The sequence below is a fragment of the Rhodnius prolixus genome, unplaced genomic scaffold (genome assembly GCF_049639745.1).
Source record: "Rhodnius prolixus isolate KJV_2025 unplaced genomic scaffold, Rpr scaffold_7, whole genome shotgun sequence".
Classification (NCBI taxonomy): Eukaryota; Metazoa; Arthropoda; class Insecta; order Hemiptera; family Reduviidae; genus Rhodnius; species Rhodnius prolixus.
Window position 1 is genome coordinate 4,591,157 of NW_027411582.1, and position 18,102 is coordinate 4,609,258.

Here is an 18,102-nt window from a genome sequence, read left to right on the forward strand (position 1 = left end):
CTTTTCAAATACATTTTATTTTTTAAAGGGGAAATGTTAGGTTTTTATTAATAATTTAATTTTGCATTGTATAAAGATTTATAGCAAAATGTACCAACTACCTAATATTGAGTTTTTATTAAATAAAAACAAAATTATAGATTATTGGTTGTCGCTACAGGCTAAGATAGGCAGCACCCAATCAAGAAACGGTTCTGTTAATGAATAACTGATCAAAAACCGGTCGCCACCCAGTGACCAGCTGGTTTCGCCTTAATTAAATTAAGTTCTCAGTTAATTACTTTTTTACAGCCGTAAATTATAAGATGAATAAATAAATGAGCCACTACATTTGGAGGATCAGGTTTTTTTTTTTTTTAGACAAATTGAAAAATTGGAAACTGATACTTCAATTGTTAATTAAAATATTCTGGACTATTAAAAGCATTTCTTTTTTTTTTTAACGCTAATTAAGATCCTTGCAGGTCCTGGTCTGAGATTAGGTGAACTGAATTGGATGCTGCAGGGAGACCACTACACTCCATGTAGTATGAAGTAGGACGTTTAACTACTTTTAAAATTTTCCAACTCTTCCTACAAACAAGGAGCCACAAACTTCATAACTGATCTTTTATTTTCTTATTGAATTAACGATGAGTGTCCTCAATTCAGCATTAAGAGGAGAGAAAATCTTTTTTAAAATACAACAAAAGTTGTATTTTAAAATACAAATACCCTGTATCTTCTTCCAAAACTTGAACTTTTATTGGTCCAACTTTCGTAACTTTCTGTCTGGATCAGGTGGTCTTCAATCGTCATCATAAATTACTCATTTTCCGGGATTAAGTTCCCTCGTGTGAGCTAGGTGTTTCTTATCAACTCATGAAGTTGCTTTTCTTCCAACAAATCGTATTTACTTTCTTGTTAGAATCGTATTTGTAACCGACCAAACTAGCGGTTACGGAGCCAAGGGCTTTCTACAAACAGTTCTTTTATAACAGTTAGTTTATTTACAATATTTACAAATAATTCCTTATCTTACAAGTTAATCAGTAACAAACACACCGCCCTAACCGACCAACAGACACACACTCATCCACACTACGGCCCTAACTAACCTACGTACTTTTTACTTAACTAATATATACTAACTACTAGATTTACTAATTATTACAGCTAATATATTTAATTACATAACATAAACTTAATGCTAACTGAAAACCAATCTCTTTAAATATTACAATAACTAATAACTAAAATAACGAATACTAGAGCTGCACAGAAACACGCGAAAAGTCCAAGTCTCTCTCTCTCCAATCCTCCACCTCCACATAGAACTCACCCGCCGCCGATAATGCCTCCTCAAGTCGGATACCAGTGCGGGACTTCCTCTTAATTTCTCTCTCAACCCTCTTTATCTTTTTATAGCGTCTAGGGACACACTGACTTGCGCACGTCTCTCTGGCCTAGGCCTTTCTGACCAGCACCTCGCTGTCCCCACTCTCTTGCCATAAGCATGTGCCCCCACTACTCCTCTATTCGCTACATCTAACAATTACAGTATTTATTAGTGATGGGCAGAACGAGTCCGCGTTTGGAGTCGTTGGATTTGAATCAGTTCCAGGGTTGGAATCGATTCCAACAACTCGTTCACTGATTCCAGTCTGTACTTACCCTATGCATTAGTACAAATGTCACGCATTGTAATTAAATAAATAATTAAAAGTTAGCTTTTCCAGTTAATAACAAAACTATATTTCTTTAACACACATTAAGTAGTTCCCTAATTCCCAATTGATCTGATAAATATAAAATTAACAACGTAACCAAATATTAACAAAAATAGGCTAGTCAAATATAAAAATTAAAGCAACTGCAGTTTTGTCGTTATCTAGCTTGACCACCGGAGTTAACTTGATTCAAGAAGAAAAACGCAAATGGGTAGGAAATTATTCCCATAAAAAAAAATTATAACCCTTCAAACAAAATGATAATTACTCATAAAGAAAGAAATATTTATTTACTATGAATTAATATCAAGCTTTTAAAATATCTTATTATTTTACAAAAAGAAAAAGCTGTGTGCCAAATCTTTAACTTAGCGGCTGGACGCTCTTTCTCTTATCTTCATTGGCGAAAGTTAAATCGTGTACATGTCATGACGACGATCAAAGTAATACTGAGCTAAAAAATAGTATTACCTAACTGCTTTACTTACTGCTGTATCCCTCCCACTCTATCACCTATTTCACAAACATTCGTCGATTGGAAGTAGGTTTTAGTTAAATATTTGTTTCATTTGAAAACAAAAAACATTATAACGCTTTCTCAAGATGTTTTTAAGTTTTAAAAATTTGTTTTTGTCCATTACTCTTGTAAAATACGAAGAATTTTAAATAAAATATAATATACAAACACAAATGATCTAGAATGCAGGTGGAGTCAGTCGGCGTTGTCATGGTGATGGAACCGTTTAACGACTCCGGTTCCAGCTCCAGCATTTTCTATTGGCTAGATTCAGTGAACGAAAAAATGGAACGAGTCCGGTTTCAAAAGGATTTAAATCACTCCGGATTTGACTCCACCAATTCCAGTGGATTTAACCAATGAAATTGCTGGTGTTGGGCCGGAGTCGTTAAACGGTTCCATCACCATGACAACGCCGACTGACTCCACCTGCACTCTAGATCATTCTGTGTTTGTATATTATATTTTATTCGAAATTCTTCGTATATTATAAGAGTAATGGACAAAAACAAATTTTTAAAAATTAAAAACATCTTGAGAAAGCGTTATAATGTTTTTTGTTTTCAAATGAAACGAATATTAAACTACAACCCATTTCCAATCGACGAATGTTTGTGAAGTAGGTGATAGAGTGGGAGGGATACAGCAGTAAGTAAACCAGTTAGGTAATACTATTTTTTAGCTCAGTATTACTTTGATCGTCGTAATAACATGTACACGATTTAACTTTCGCCAATGAAGATAAGAGAAAGAGCGTCCAGCCGCTAAGTTAAAGATTAAGCACACAGCATTTTCTATATGTAAAATAAAATATTAAATAATAAGTAAAGTAACTACAGCATTGCTTTTTAATTAATGAGATGGGTGTGCCTGGTGTTTCTTTGCAAGGTTCGCTATATTGGGTACGAAATTATTTTTCCTTCGACTCCCTGTCTTAGATCGACCCCTACTTTTGTTTAGAAATTAACAAAATAATAAAATGAATATTATTTTAGAATCGATATTCTAAAAAAACCTTGGAACTTATTTTATTCTTCAAGCATCAGTATTTAAGCTCGCCAGATTTTGTATTTTGGTGTGGATTCCTCTTACAAGTTGGAATGTGTCAGTGAACTTCTACATAGTAGCCTTAAGTGAGTTTTATTTTAGTGTAAACGACTACAGTATTAATTATTTTCATTTTAATTTGCCTCAATTTTTTGGGGCGGGGCGGAATCACTTTTTTTTAAAATAGGGATTTGAATCAACTCGTTCCACCATCGGACTCGTTCCAGTGGAACGAGTCCGCTCTAATAGCCCATCACTAGTATTTATGTGTACCTGGTAACAAGGTCTTAAGACGGGGGAAAAAAATGTCATTTTTAGATAAAAAGCGCAATAAAGACGTTTGTCGAAATAGAGTGTTGGACATCGGAAGTGATTGTTGAAAAAGAGAGTTATTAGTAAATGAATATCTCAAGTAATCAAGATAACTTATTCATGTGTTCTATTTCTTTCTACTTAAATTTGAGGATTTTGAGTTCAAGAGCAATTTGAGTCAGAATTTCGTTAATTACAAATTATCTCATAGCGAAATATCTGGGAACATAGTTTTAAAAATATAATCTTTTTAAACGCAACTTTTAAAAATTGAAAGATGTTCAATTTAATAACAATAATTAAGTAATATTATCAAAAAGTAATATTGTAGATGAGATAAATTACTTCAGATAGAGTAGGAAATTAAAAATTTATTTATAATAGAGAGTCTGTTCCATACGTGCCAGAGAATGCGCTGATGTAGTTGATTGAGTTCTCGAGTTGTACAGGGGTAACTTAAGACGCTAGCAGCTACCTTTGTGTAATCTACAATTAAATCTTCACAACACCAACAACAGATGACTGATTTCAGTCGAGTAAAATTTTATAATTCATTTAATGAAATAATTTTGAAGCATAGTATAGACAGAGGCGGCGACTGGTGTGGTGAAGTGAGCAACCAGCCGGCTATTAATCTTCCAATCTTTTAAGAACTGCAAATGTTTATCTCTTAGGAAATGCCTTTTCCCCGGTTTGAGGTCCTCCGGTCGGATGTACCACTAAATAGTTTTACTTTAGATTTTATCTAAGACAGCTCCTACGATTTTTCCTAATCTTGGCGTACTAATTTTAGATATGAAAATCTAGAACTTTAATTTAAACATTGTTTTTAAGAAAATTAGAGCCAAGCACCTTTGCGAGAGAGTGAGGAGAGGAGGCCTAGGCCTGCCTCTAAAGTGCCATAATTTTAAATAGTTGTGTCTTGCCACGTAGTAGTGAAACTTCTGTTATTGCCCATTTTACAATGTTTTTCCTCGAAATTTACTCAATCTGCGTTCTTGCAAAAAATTGCACTTATAAACAAGGAAAGAAAAAGTGTCAAAGTTGGGTGTTTTTCAACATTACACTTGTCCGTACAGTTTTTGACCATCAGTTTTAATAAATAGTCGTCTAAATGACTTAGTTTACATTAGATTACAGCGTAAAAGCTTAGCGTAAAATTGAAATTTACCACATGCTTAGCGGAAAAAAAACCAACCAAATCGATTGGCAAAATGTACATAAAACGAATGAAATGATAGAGCGAAGCAGATGCGTTAAATCTTTTGCTTTTGTAAAGAATTTTCAAGAAATATTATTGTTAAAAGTGGCCATACATAAGTCGAAGTTTGTAATCGAATGTCACGCTCTGTACTCTTTGTTTTTTTTTCCATGGAGTTACAAACAGCTGTGAGTTTAGTCAATGCTAAACAGTATGTCATACGACAAGACCATGGGCTATAGTGAACTTCTACTGAAAAATAAAGAAAACATTGAAGGAGGTTAACTCGCCATGTGTGCATGTTAGCAATCTATTCAGCTTAATAAAACTGAGCCAGCATCTAGATTCGTTATGACCGAGTGATATTGTACAGAAGGTAAAGAATATCTGATTAGATATGGAGGTGAGTTTGCTTGGCGAACTTACTACCTGCAAAGGGGGACCATTTGACCGCTCCATCTTCCATTCTTAAGAATCCCACACTAAGGGAGACACTCACACATTCATCGTTTAGAAAGGATTTCTGCAGGAGCCCAGAATAAAAAGCGGAAACGACCTGGTGGCTGCACTTTACTCTCGACAGTCAGAAAAATGAAATTTATATTGACTTTACTGTTATGCATGTACTCTTAGAGGTACGTTTTTTTGAAAAAATTGCTAAAGCCTAGAAAAATCTATTCAGGAGGTGGTACATTATGTCAGCCAACTTTTTTTTTACAAATTTGGAATTTTGGTCGCACATTACAAGATTATCAATGTTTAATTGGTAATAAATCCACAGATGCGCTGTTATGGAATATCAGAGAAAGCCATGCGAACTAAAAAGTTAGAGATTTATTCCAAAAAAAAAGATCACTTCAATACAATTATTAATCATTTTATTGCTTTAATTACAAGTGTAAATAAGCATGGAGTTTTGTTTAAATTCACACAAAAGAAAATAAATAAATAAAAAGCATACAAAACTAAAAAAAACAATAAATCAGTATGGAAGAAAATTAATAAATTGATACTTTGCAATAAGTGCAATAAGATGTGCAGACATGATTGAGCTTCATGCCAGGTTGATGCTAAAATTGCCATATCATCCGCACAGAGAGTCATTATTAGGTCTTTATCTTTATTAATATTAATTCCTCTTGCCCCATTTGCGGCGAAGTATTCAACTATATCCGAAATGAACAACGAAAATAAAAGAGGGCTTAAAATTTCTCCCTGCAACGCCCCCCTAGTAACTAAAATTTCATCAGAGACAGAGGACTCACCAGAGATAACAAAGGATGCCATGGAATACATCTTACTGAGAAACCTAATAACTTTTGCGCTGACACCAATTTGAGCCAATTTAAACCACAATTTTGAATGGTCAACAGAATCAAAGGCCCTCTTTAAATCAATAAATATCCCAAAAACCTTCCTCTTCTTCAGTCTCAGTTGTACATTAACGGCCGATATTAAACTAAAGACCGCGTCAGCACAACCTCTGCCCTATCGAAACCCCATTTGTTCTTCTGGTAAAAGATTTCTAGCTTCTGCCCAATTAACGAGTCTATTGTACATGATATAAGTAAATATCTTAGTAATTACATTAAATATGGCAATACCACGATAATTATTTGGGTCTAAACGATCCCCTTTTTTAAAAAGTAATTGCAATTTTATTTTACACCAGGATGGTGGGATATTTTCAGTTGTCCAAATATTATTAAACAAGTTTAATAAATAAGCAGTCCAATTCAGGGGTAACGCTTTATAACACTTGTTAGGAATCGCATCCAAACCTGAAGCTTTTTTTTTTTCTTAGAATTATTTATACTGGCCAACACCTCCTCGAGAGTTATGTCCCCATCCAGCTCATAAACAAAATTACTTATAAAAACAAAGTCATTATTTAACGCGGGAGGAAGCATGCTACGGTAAAAATTTTCCCATTCATCAATTGAAATAGGACATTTATTCTGATCACTTAATACAATTCATGATCATTTTTCAATAAAATGATGCTTTTGAAGGAAGTGTGACGGCTCAGCTTCCATTAAAACTCACTAAAATAATATTTCCTGAAATTCAATCAATAGGCCGTCTTACGTCAAATAAAACCGTTTATCACCTGCATATAAATTAATGATGAAGTATGAAAAAGTCGTCCTGTACATGCCCACTCAGCAATTCTGATATTCAGCCAATATTCTTACGAGTCTAGGTTAGACATTTAATCAACTTATGCAGGGTTAGAACTATGTTGTCATGTCTGCCTAAGAACAACGCTTCAAGAAAAGCTTCCTTGTAAAATTGTTCCTAATATAATTAAAGTTTTAGAAATACTTAAGAAATAAACATGAAGATGCCACGGCAGCTGAGCGGTTAGAGGTGATGCTAAGATGTATTATGGTACTGAGTTCGATTCCCGGTGTAAGCCTTGGATTTTGTTTAATGATTTATAAAATGGCACTTTAACTATGGTGTATCAAACTTCCTGTGTTTTTCGTTTTCCAGTTACAACAGTCACACACAGAGGGGGTATACATTTGTGAAAAACCATCTTTTACCTCAGGGTAACTAAAAAAAAAGAAGAAATTTCTCGTAAAAGCAAAGACTTAAAAATTTACCACATTAAAGTACTACTTCCTTAACAGAAAGTAAAGGAGACTGCAGAAAGTGGAAAGCAAAATATCGAAGAAGAAGAAGAATGGAATCGTGAAATATTTGAAGAATCTACGAACAATTATACAAAAAAAATCTACGATATGTTACGGTCAGAGTTTTGGTAGGAATGTGTTTAAATCTTTATTACCTATGGTCAGTCACGTAGCTACAGCCACTAGTCACACCTGTCCGATCTAGGCGGGTGGCCCCTTCCTAATGTAGTCATTTCTGGTATTGCCTTAGATCCATTTTTCGTATATTATTTTTCTACTTGAATAGTTCATTGACATACTGGTTGATCAAGTTCCATCCTGTCAACAATAAGATTTCGGATGCTTTGCTGCACACTGAGCATGCTGGGTATCATCCGACTTTATCTTAAGACAATTCTCTAGGTTCTAAACATACCTTGTATTTTATAAGAAGATATATTGCACTTTAGTTGGAAGTTACGAAAAATATTTACCTAGAAAATATAATCCAATTAAAAGCTACACAGTTTTGTGACATAAATACGAGGTTTAAAAAAAATCGTAGGAGTCATTCTAGAGAAATGCTCCGAGACCTGAAACTTCTCTTCAGAACAGTGATTCTGCCTTTTTAGGAAAATTTATTTCCAACTAGGGCCTATATTAACTATTTAACCAGTTAAGCGTGTTTGACGTGTGTTCACGTCAAAACAAATCTCTATTACGGTTCGTCGACGTGTATACTTGTTGTGAAAAATATAAAATTGTCGTTAACTATAAAAACTCGAAATTTTAATAAAATACAATAAGAATATTATTTGGTAGGATGTCTCCTTTATCTTACCCAATAGAACAGCGGTGGGTGGGTGGCAGCCAAATGACCAAGCGGTTGGTACATGTTTGGTCTCCGCATTAGAGATTGGGGAATTACGCACACAAATAGAAGCTCTCAACCCTTGTGCAATGCCGTTTTTATCTTCGATAGAGGTTCAGAGCATGATTTCATTTTACACAGAATTTAAAGCTCTTTTCTTCCTTATAGAAGCTCTAGCGTCCATAATTAACTAGATGCATACGTGAAGAAGAGGTGCAAGTTTTTGAAATGCATAGAATGCTCTGTAATCTCATGCCCAGAGATTGTAGGAAAAGTCGCTTGCAGTGACAATTACGACGTTGTAAACATTTGGTTGTTTTGCCCTGCATTCTACGTCATTGTCTGATTTTAATTCCGCTCACTTTTTAAAACTAAATTCCACGCTTAACTGGTTAATAGTGACTGCTAAGACCAAACATTACATTGAAATTAACATTGAAATGACTTTTTGAAGGGAATATTACCCAGTTCCAGCCTCAAGCACAGCTCTAAACTGATTCTTTTAAAAAGTAATGCCCCAGCTGTACTATCTTATTAAAAATCACAAATCTATAGATCCATAAATTTTTCCATCTTCTACACCTTTAACCAGATTACTTCTAATAATATGCACAGTTTCATCGATCATCGTGCTGCTGAATTCACCAGGTCAAATCAGACTAGCCACTTTTTTTTTTGTGATACTTAAAGATGCCTTTTTAACAATCGATTGTACCCATGATATCCGAAAGTTCATCGTTTGTACACAAACACTGTAACAGTTATAAAGAAAATAAAAGAGGCCAATACAGGAAATGAAGTAATATTGCTCCGGAACATTTCTATTCGGTAATTAAATTATTATTACATTATCATTATACATTAATATATATATTAGGATTTAGGATATATATTTTATCTCTCAAAATTAGAATATTTAGTATTTTTTAATGCAACGGTACAACATCGATAATACTTATAATACAGAAAATAACTGTACCGTTCTTAATCAAATCCAATTGGGCTCTGAACAGTCCGTAAAGAATTGGAATTGTAAAGTCCGCGTTGATCACTAAATCTTTAAATACGTAATGGCCCTGAAAATAATTGATTTTTATTGATTAATAATGATAATTAACTCAACTATGGAACCATAATGCTGGAATGGATAAAATATAAACGAGCATTTTTTAATTTTCGTGCTCATTGGATGCGCGAAATGTTCGAGACTCTTAAGGAAGCTTGAAACGCAGTGACATTACGTACGACCTTCCGGCGGTAGGTGAAGTTTAAGCGGAAGAAAGATGCTTCTCACCGGCAGATAAAGTGAATTAATGACACATCTGAGATTCACCGACGTCTACTCAACACAATTCGAGTTTAGGAAAGAGCACTTTTCACCAGCTACCCGATGGCAAATTGTCGATCCTATTCGAGTGCTCATGGAAGGTTACAGGAAGTTATAACATGCTCGAAGACCTTCAGCAACGGAAGTATTCATTCAGTCGTTCAGAAGGAATAGTGGAAAGGTGGAAATGTGGATAGGTCAGTGATGCTGGATAATATCCCTGATTTATCCCTCTTTACACCATGTTTATTGCATCCAATAATATGGATTTTCTTATTTTCATCCATCGTCAGTGGTTAATTATTCAGTTTGATGTAGATAAGTCGACTTAAAGATGTTTCCGTCCTACACTAAACTTGCTGGCTTCCCTCTAACTTTCCCGCGGGGGCAAAAATCCAAACTGCTCATTTTTTAACTGATTCAGCTAATTATAGTAATTCACCAAGAGTTATTGCCAATAATTTTATGAGTTAAAATAAACTTACTATCAAAGCTGTACTTTGTACTTTGGAAATTTTTTATAAATATTTCCTCCGTCATTTCCAATAATAAACAAAAAAGAAATCTACTCACCGCTGGTACTGGACAACCAGTTAAGTTTCCTTGTTTCATAAAAGACTGGAAATAATTTGGTGTAAATTTTTCAAATGTAGAACATGCGTTTGGAAATCTTCTAAAAAAACTTCGTTTCCAGCCTCCATTACCCCACTTTTCCGCCATGATATTCATCTTAATAAATAAAAATTAATACATTAAGGTGGAAGATTCTATAGAACGAAAAAATCTAATATTGACAACCACCGAACGTTTTAACTGAAATTTACTTGATTAGGTTTTCTAGAAAATTATAAATTTTTCCTAAAGGTTAGTTAACATTAATAATTTGCATTGTATAGAGTGGGATAGCAACTGATAGCGGAAGCGAGGGGTCAGAGTCCCCTCATTCCTTCACTAATCATTATCAAGATTCCCTGAGAAGTAGTTTCTCTCATGGTGAAGAGAATGGTAATGATACATTGTCGGATAGTAAAGTAAGAGTTTGGCGTCAGTTACCAGAGAAACTGTATTAAACATTAATGATCTTTTGGAATAAAGTCACAGGAGCTTTTCCCGAGGTTCATCTCAAAAATTAATCAACTGAATTAGTAAAATTAGCAGTTCGATTGATTGATTTCATGCCAGATTTAACTGTCGGTCTAATGATAACCCTAAACTAAGGGTCAAATTAGCAGTTCTTGAGGTGTTTACTTTTTCTAAAGCCAAAATATAAATCTGCTTCACCTCAAAAGTGTTTTTCTAGTGAAAAATTCATAATCGAAAATTTTCATCGATTGCAATATTTCCTCATAGAATGTATAAGAGAAAGTATTGGGTCATGGTTTGTTGGTATTCTTAATGTTTTACACATCGATTACTAATTACAATTCCAAAATACCCACATCTGTGTCCTCGTCCCTCAAATCTGCCTGGAGTTCAATGTTGCCGTTGTAGGTATAAACTGTTCTATTGTATCTGTTATAACGATAATTGTCAATCTTTATAGTATGGCCTTCGGTCGAGTCACATTTCTCAATCTTCTTTAATACATTCGTAGAAGGGCCCTGCAAAGAAAATCATATTAGTCTATTTTTCTTTGATGGTTGTTTCTACAATTTTCGCTTTCAATAATTCACCAGTGTATCGTTAAAACTTCGAAATCAAGCCATCCATTTTCCCTGGCGAAATCAAGATTTCGATAAGTTGAATGCTTCAGTACAGATGAAAAAGAAGGAGTAATGCCTATTGTGTTCACGCAGGCTTCACGCTTAACAACCAACTTAGGGGTCACATAGACGGAAGCGCCTAGCAAACCTACTTTATTCTATAAATTAGCCAAATTAATTAAAAATAAATAAAATAAAACGCGAAGTCTAGCCCGGGAATCGAACCCAGTACCACAGCAATACATCTTAAATTATGAATTTCAAATAAATTATGTTGAACAAGCCAGTAAATAAAGAAACATTTTTGGTAAAAAGAACTTAAAATAGAAAATAAGTTCACCTTTGCAATTAGTTCCCTACGTGACAGAAGTTCGGTAAGGTGACACTGAATTATTTAATTGTACTTACTGACATTTTTCTGCATTCCAAATTCCAAATCAATGCAAGCAATAAAAATGAAACTATATTCTGCGTATTTTTCCCTGGCGTATTCATTTCGCTTCCTAAGTGACACTGACAATATGATAATGGCACACTGGTAGTTCAGAATGTTGCGGAAATGCAGTTTTGAGTGATAGCTAGAATAGACGATATGCAGTCAGACCTTGGCAAGCGTCTGTTATATTAAAAAAGATGATTATCGATCCTTTTTTACTTCCTTTTCATTATGTTCAAATATTGTACCGAGATTCCTGTAACAGATTTAACATTATAACCATGATGTAAATAATTTTTCAAACTTATTTGAACGCCGTATTTCTCATCGCTAAATTTTCTCTCAACATATAAAAAGGAAATATTGCAATATCGAATTGTCAAAATTCACGCGGTCCCTTTTAACGTCCTCACATTAAGAAGTCCTTAATAACCAATCTTTCATTTTTGCGCAACTATACAAAATAATTTTACGATTGAGTACATATTTCCTAAAAACCCCGTTTCCGGCCGCAGAGATAAAATGTTGGTATTTCCTATACAAACTCTCGAAATAGAAAATTTGACATGACCGCAAAAGTTTAATATCGATGAAAGTGTGAATATAAATATTACGTTTTGTTTTTAATTTAAGACGCGTCATCAGCTGAGGTCATTGGCACCGATCCTGGGTTTGAATCCAACTGCTGGATAATAGATTTCACTTCCTAGGAGCTTCTTACAGCTCAATCTCTACTGGTAATGAACAGTAACAAGAGAACACTTTCCGGAGGGCGGCAGTGCTCTGAAAAAAACTCGGCGCCAAGGGCCTCAGCTGATGACGTGTCTTAAATTAAAAACAAAACATTAGTAGTTTCACGGTGAAGAGAATGGTAATGATACATTGTCGGATAGTAACGTGTGAGTTTGGTGTCAGTTACCAGGGAAACTGAATTAGTCCTTAATGACTAATATCTATCTTTTGGAATAAAATCACAGGAACCCCTTTCAAGGTTCTCAGAAGCACACAGGGACTTATCCCTTTTTTTGGACTCAGAGGACCTCATAATAGAGAAAACTAGTGACCAAAATTTATACACAATTGCAATACTTTCTATTAAGTGAAAATATAATCTACTTTACCTCAAAAGTGTTTTTCCATTGAAAATTTTGGTACTTTTCCGTTAGCCGGGCGCAAATGTCGCCAATTGTGAACCAAACGCGAGCCAAGTCAACGGAAAAAAGTTGAAAACGTTCAACTATAAACAAATACTAATTAATAGTAAGCAAAACAAGTTCAACTATAAACAAATATTAATGAATTGTAAAGAAAACAGTTTTACCCAATACTGTTTTTCGCTTGCGCCCGGCTAACGGAAAAGTAGCAAAATTTTTATCGATTGCAATATTTCCTCATACAATGTGTAAGAGAAAGTATTGGGTCATCGTTTTTTAGATCTTGTTAATGTTTTACACATCGATTAGTAATTACAATTCCAGAATACCCACTTCTGTGTCCTCGTCCCTCAATTCTGTCTGGAGTTCAATGTTGCCGTCGTAGGTATAATCGGTTCTATTGTACCTGTTTATGCGATACTTGTCAACCTTTACAGCGTGGCCTTCTGCCGAGTCACATTTCTCAATCTTCTTTAATATATTCATAGAACGGCCCTGTAATTAAAATCATATTAGTCTATTTGTTGTTTCTACAACTTCTCTTTCAATAATTCACAATGTAAAGTTAAAAATTCGAAATCTTATTGAGCTTCAATACAGATGAAAATGAAGAAGTAATGCCTATTTTGTTCACGCAGGCTTCACGCTTAACAAACAAAATAGAGGTCAAATCGACGGTGGCGCCTAGCAAACCTACCTTATTCTATAAATTACTCATATTAATTAAAAAAAATTAAATAAAACGCGAAGTCTAGCCCGGGAATCGAACCAAGTACCACAGCAACACATCTTAAATTATGAATTTGAAATAAACTTAAAATAGAAAATAAGTTCGCCTTTGCAATTAGTTCCCTTCATGACAGAAGTTCGGAAAGGTGACACTGAATTATTTAATTCTACTTACTGACATTTCTCTGCATTCCAAATTACAAATTAATGATAGCATTAAAAATGAAACTATAATCTGCGTATTTTTCCCTGGCGTTTTCATTTCGCTTCCTTTGAGAGACTGACAATTTGATAATTACAGACTGGTAATTCTGAATGTTGCGGAAATGCAGTTTTGTATGACAGCTAGAATAGACGATATGCAGTCAGACCTTGGGAAGCGTACGTTATAACAAAAAAGATTATTATCGATCTTTTTTATATTTCCTTTTCATTATGTGAAAATATAGTACTGAGATTACTGCGTATGATTTAAAATTATAACAATAATGTAAATAATTTGGCAACTTATTTGAACGTCGTATTTCTCATCGCTAAATTTTCTCTTCTTTGTAAGAAGGAATGATTGCAATATCAAATTGTCAAAATTCAGTTTTTACGCGGTCCCTTTTAATGTCCTCTAATTAAAGAAAAGGATATTTCTACATAAAAAAAGGATGCGCTTGTAAAGGATGACCTTTGCTTTCCCAAAACATTGCTGTGAGGTTACATTTTCCTACTGTACCTGGTATCTGTAAAAACTTATTGGCAGAGGATTAAAACGTCCTCTCTTAGGGGTTTTACTGTATAACAATGGGAGTTATCATGACACAGTGTATCCATATAAATAATCGCGCTACGATTATCTCTATGTAAGTGGGTGTCAATATGGTGAGCTAAAGTTCATTAACTTCTGTGGGTTCATGAACACAGTTTTATCGCACTATATCTCTAGCCACTCCAGCAAGAATAATGAGGGTGTTGGATGAGTGTACTTGTGATGTTCACCTGGGATATCCTAATTGACATCACACTTTTCTTATCTAAGCCCTTAGATCCTCTGCAGGCTACCGGAAATAAATGTGCTAGAAACACTCACATGACATTCTCTTGCTGTAATCTGCGTAATAAAAGTTTCTTGAAAGGATTTTGTGCGCCAAACGTCCTTAATAACCAATCTTTCGTTTTTGAGAAACTATACGAAATAATTTCACGATTGAGAACATATTTCCTAAAAACCCCGTTTCCGGCCGCAGAGATAAAATGTTGGTATTTCCGATACAAACTCTCGAAATAGAAAATTTGACATGACCGCAATAGTTTAATATCAACGAAAGTGTAAATATAAATATTACGTTTTGTTTTTAATTTAAGACGCGTCATCAGCTGAGGTCATTGGTCCGGCCTCCGGAAAGTGTTCTCTGGTTACTGTTCATTACCAGTAGAGTGTGAACTGTAAGAAGCTCCTAGGAAGTGAAATCTAATATCCAGCAGCTGGATTCAAACCCAGGATCCAACATACGCAATCCACTGAGCTATTCCAGGAAGTTATTTTACCACTTTAAATCACAAACCTATAGATCCATAAATTTTTCCTTCTCCCCTTCCTTTAGCCAGATTATTTTTAATGATATGCACTGTTTCATCGATCATCGAGCTGTTGAATTGACAAGTATTCACCTGGTTAAATCAGACAAGCCACTTTTTTTTGTGATTTTTAAAAATTTCTTTTTACCAATCGATTGTACCCATGATACCCGAAAGTTCATCGTTTGTACTCAAAAATTGTAACTGTTATGAAGAAAACAAACAGGACAGCATAGGAAATGAAGTAATATCGCTCTGAAATATTTCTACTCAGGAATTAAAATTATATATATATTTATATACATTAATATATATGTTAGGATTTAGGATATATATTTTATCTCTCAAAATTAGACTGTTTAGTATTTTTTAATCCAACGGTACAACGTCGAGAATACTTCTAATACAGAAAATAAGTGTTCCGTTTTTAAATAAATCCATTTGACTTCTGTACAGTCCGTAAGGAATTGGAATTGTAATGTCCACGTTGGTCACTAAATTTTTAAATTCGTAAATGCCCTGAAAATAATTGTTATTGATTAATAATACTAATTAACTTAAAAATAGCATCATAACGCTGAAATGGATAAAATGAATTTTCCGTGCTCATTGGATGCGCGAAATAAGTGTAATTTGTACAGCGGGTTGTACAATAATTTAAACTGGATAATAACCAAACATCACAATTTATTTATAATAATACACACTACGTTACACATATGTAAGTCGTAAAACATAACCTCCCCTCTTCAATCTCGCTCCACCAGCCCGCGCCTCAGTCGCTACCCCCCCCCCCCCCGACATAAAGGAAGCTTGAAACGTAGACATTACGACCTTCCGACGATAGGTAAAGTTTAAACGAAAGGAAGATGCTTCTCGCCGTTGGAACAAGTGATTTAATGTGGTATCTCAGATTCATCGACGTCTACTCAACACTACTCGAGTTTAGGAAAGAGCACTTTTCACCAGCTACCCAATGGCAAATTCTCGATGCTATTCGAGTGCTCATGGAAGGTGACAGGAAATTATAACATGCTCGAAGATCTTCAGCTACGGAAGTATTCATTCAGTCATGCTGCAGGAATAGCGGAAAGTTGGAAATATGATTAGGTCAGTGATGCTCGATATTTATTTCCAAAAATAAACAAAAAAAAGAAAAGCAATTTACTTACCGCAGGTATTGGACAACTAGTTACGTTTGCTTGTTTCATAATAGATTGGATATAATTTGGTGTATATTTTTCAAATGTAGAACATATATGCTCCATTCTCTTCTGCAAAGTACGTTTCCAGCCTCCACTAACCCACGTTTCCACCATGATATTTACCTCAATAAATAAAAATTAATATATTAATGTAAAAGACTGTATAGAACGAGAAAATCAACTGAAATTTACTTGATTAGATTTTCTAGAAACATAGAAATTTTACCTAAAAGTGAGTTAACATTAATAATTTGCATTGTGTAGAGTGGGATAGCAACTGATAACGGAAGAGAGGGGTCACAGTCCCCTCATACCTTCACTAATCATTATCAAGATTCCCTGAGAAGTAGTTTCTCTCATGGTGAAGAGAATGGTAATGATACATTGTCGGATAGTAACGAGAGAGTTTGGCGTCAGTTACCAGGGAAACTGAATTAGTCATTAATGACTAATAACTATCTTTTGGAATAAAATCACAGGAGCCTCTTTCATGGTTCACAGAAGCACACAGAGACTTATCCCTTTTTTGGACTCAGAGGACCTCATAATAGAGAAAACTAGTGATCAATTGCAATACTTTTTCTAAAACGAAAATATAAACTGCTTTCCCTCAAAATTGTTTTTCTAAAGAAAATTTCATAATCTAAAATTTTTATCGATTGCAATAATTCCTCATACAATGTGTAAGAGTAATTATTGGTTTTTAGATCTTGTTAATGTTTTACACATTGATTAGTAATTACATTTCCAAAATACCCACTTCTGAGTCCTCGTTCGTCAATTCTGTCTGGAGTTCCATGATGCCGTCGTAGGTATAAACGGTTTGATTGTATCTGTTTATGCAATACTTGTCTAGCTTTATAGCATGACCTTCTGTCGAGTCACATTGCTCAATCTTCTTTAATATATTCATAGAAGGGCCCTGCAAAGAAAATCATGTTAGTCTATTTTTCTTTGATAGATGTTTCTACAATTTTCTCTTTCAATAATTCACAATGTATCGTTAAAACTTCAAAATTAAGATTTCGAAGCCATCCATTTACCCTGGCAAAATCAAGATTTCAATAAGTTGAATAAGTTTAGTACAAATAATAAAGAAGAAGTAATACTATTGTGTTCACGCAGGCTTCACGCTTATCAACCAACTTAGGGGCCACCTAGACGGAGGCGCCAAGCAAACCTACTTTATTCTACAAATTACTCATATTAACTAAAAAAAAATAAATAAAACGCTAATTCTAGCCTTGGAATCGAACCCAGTACCACAGCAATACATCTTAAATTATGAATTTCAAATAAACTTAAAATACAAAATAAGTTCATGATTGAAATCGCTTCCCTACGTGACAGAAGTTCGAAAAGGTGACAGTGAATTATTTAATTCTACTTACTGACATTTCTCTGCATTCCAAATTAATGAAAGCAATAAAAGTGAAACTATAATCTGCGTATGTCTCCCTGGCGTTTTCATTTCGCTTCCTTAGTCAAACTGACAGTATGATGATGGCACACTGTTAGTTCAGAATGTTGCGGAAATGCAGTTTTGTGTGAGAGCTAGAATAGATAAAGTCCTTGGGAAGCGTCCGTTACATCAAAAAAGATGATTATCGATTTTTTTTTTCATTTCCTTTTCATTACCTAAAAATATTGTACGAGATTTCTGTATCAGATTCAACATTATAGCGATAATGTGAATAATTTTGCTAC

General features: G+C 34.3%; 1 protein-coding gene across 13 annotated transcripts in view; it reads right to left on the bottom strand.

Annotated features, from left to right (window-relative positions):
• The window catches only part of LOC141446788 (uncharacterized), a 47,769-nt gene that overhangs the window by 12,323 nt on the left and 17,344 nt on the right, over positions 1-18,102 (bottom strand). Inside the window, exons 1-8 of one of the 13 annotated variants that reach the window (XM_074113561.1) lie at positions 16,363-16,488; positions 11,714-11,997; positions 11,042-11,203; positions 10,176-10,331; positions 9,255-9,351; positions 8,740-9,027; positions 7,841-7,898; positions 7,585-7,743 (exon numbers count right to left, since the gene is read on the bottom strand). In XM_074113561.1, coding sequence (XP_073969662.1) covers positions 9,008-9,027; positions 9,255-9,351; positions 10,176-10,331; positions 11,042-11,203; positions 11,714-11,800 — 522 coding nt within the window. In that variant the 5' untranslated portion in view covers positions 11,801-11,997; positions 16,363-16,488 and the 3' untranslated portion in view covers positions 7,585-7,743; positions 7,841-7,898; positions 8,740-9,007. The other 12 variants (XM_074113564.1, XM_074113560.1, XM_074113562.1 and 9 more) reach the window with 12 other exon arrangements.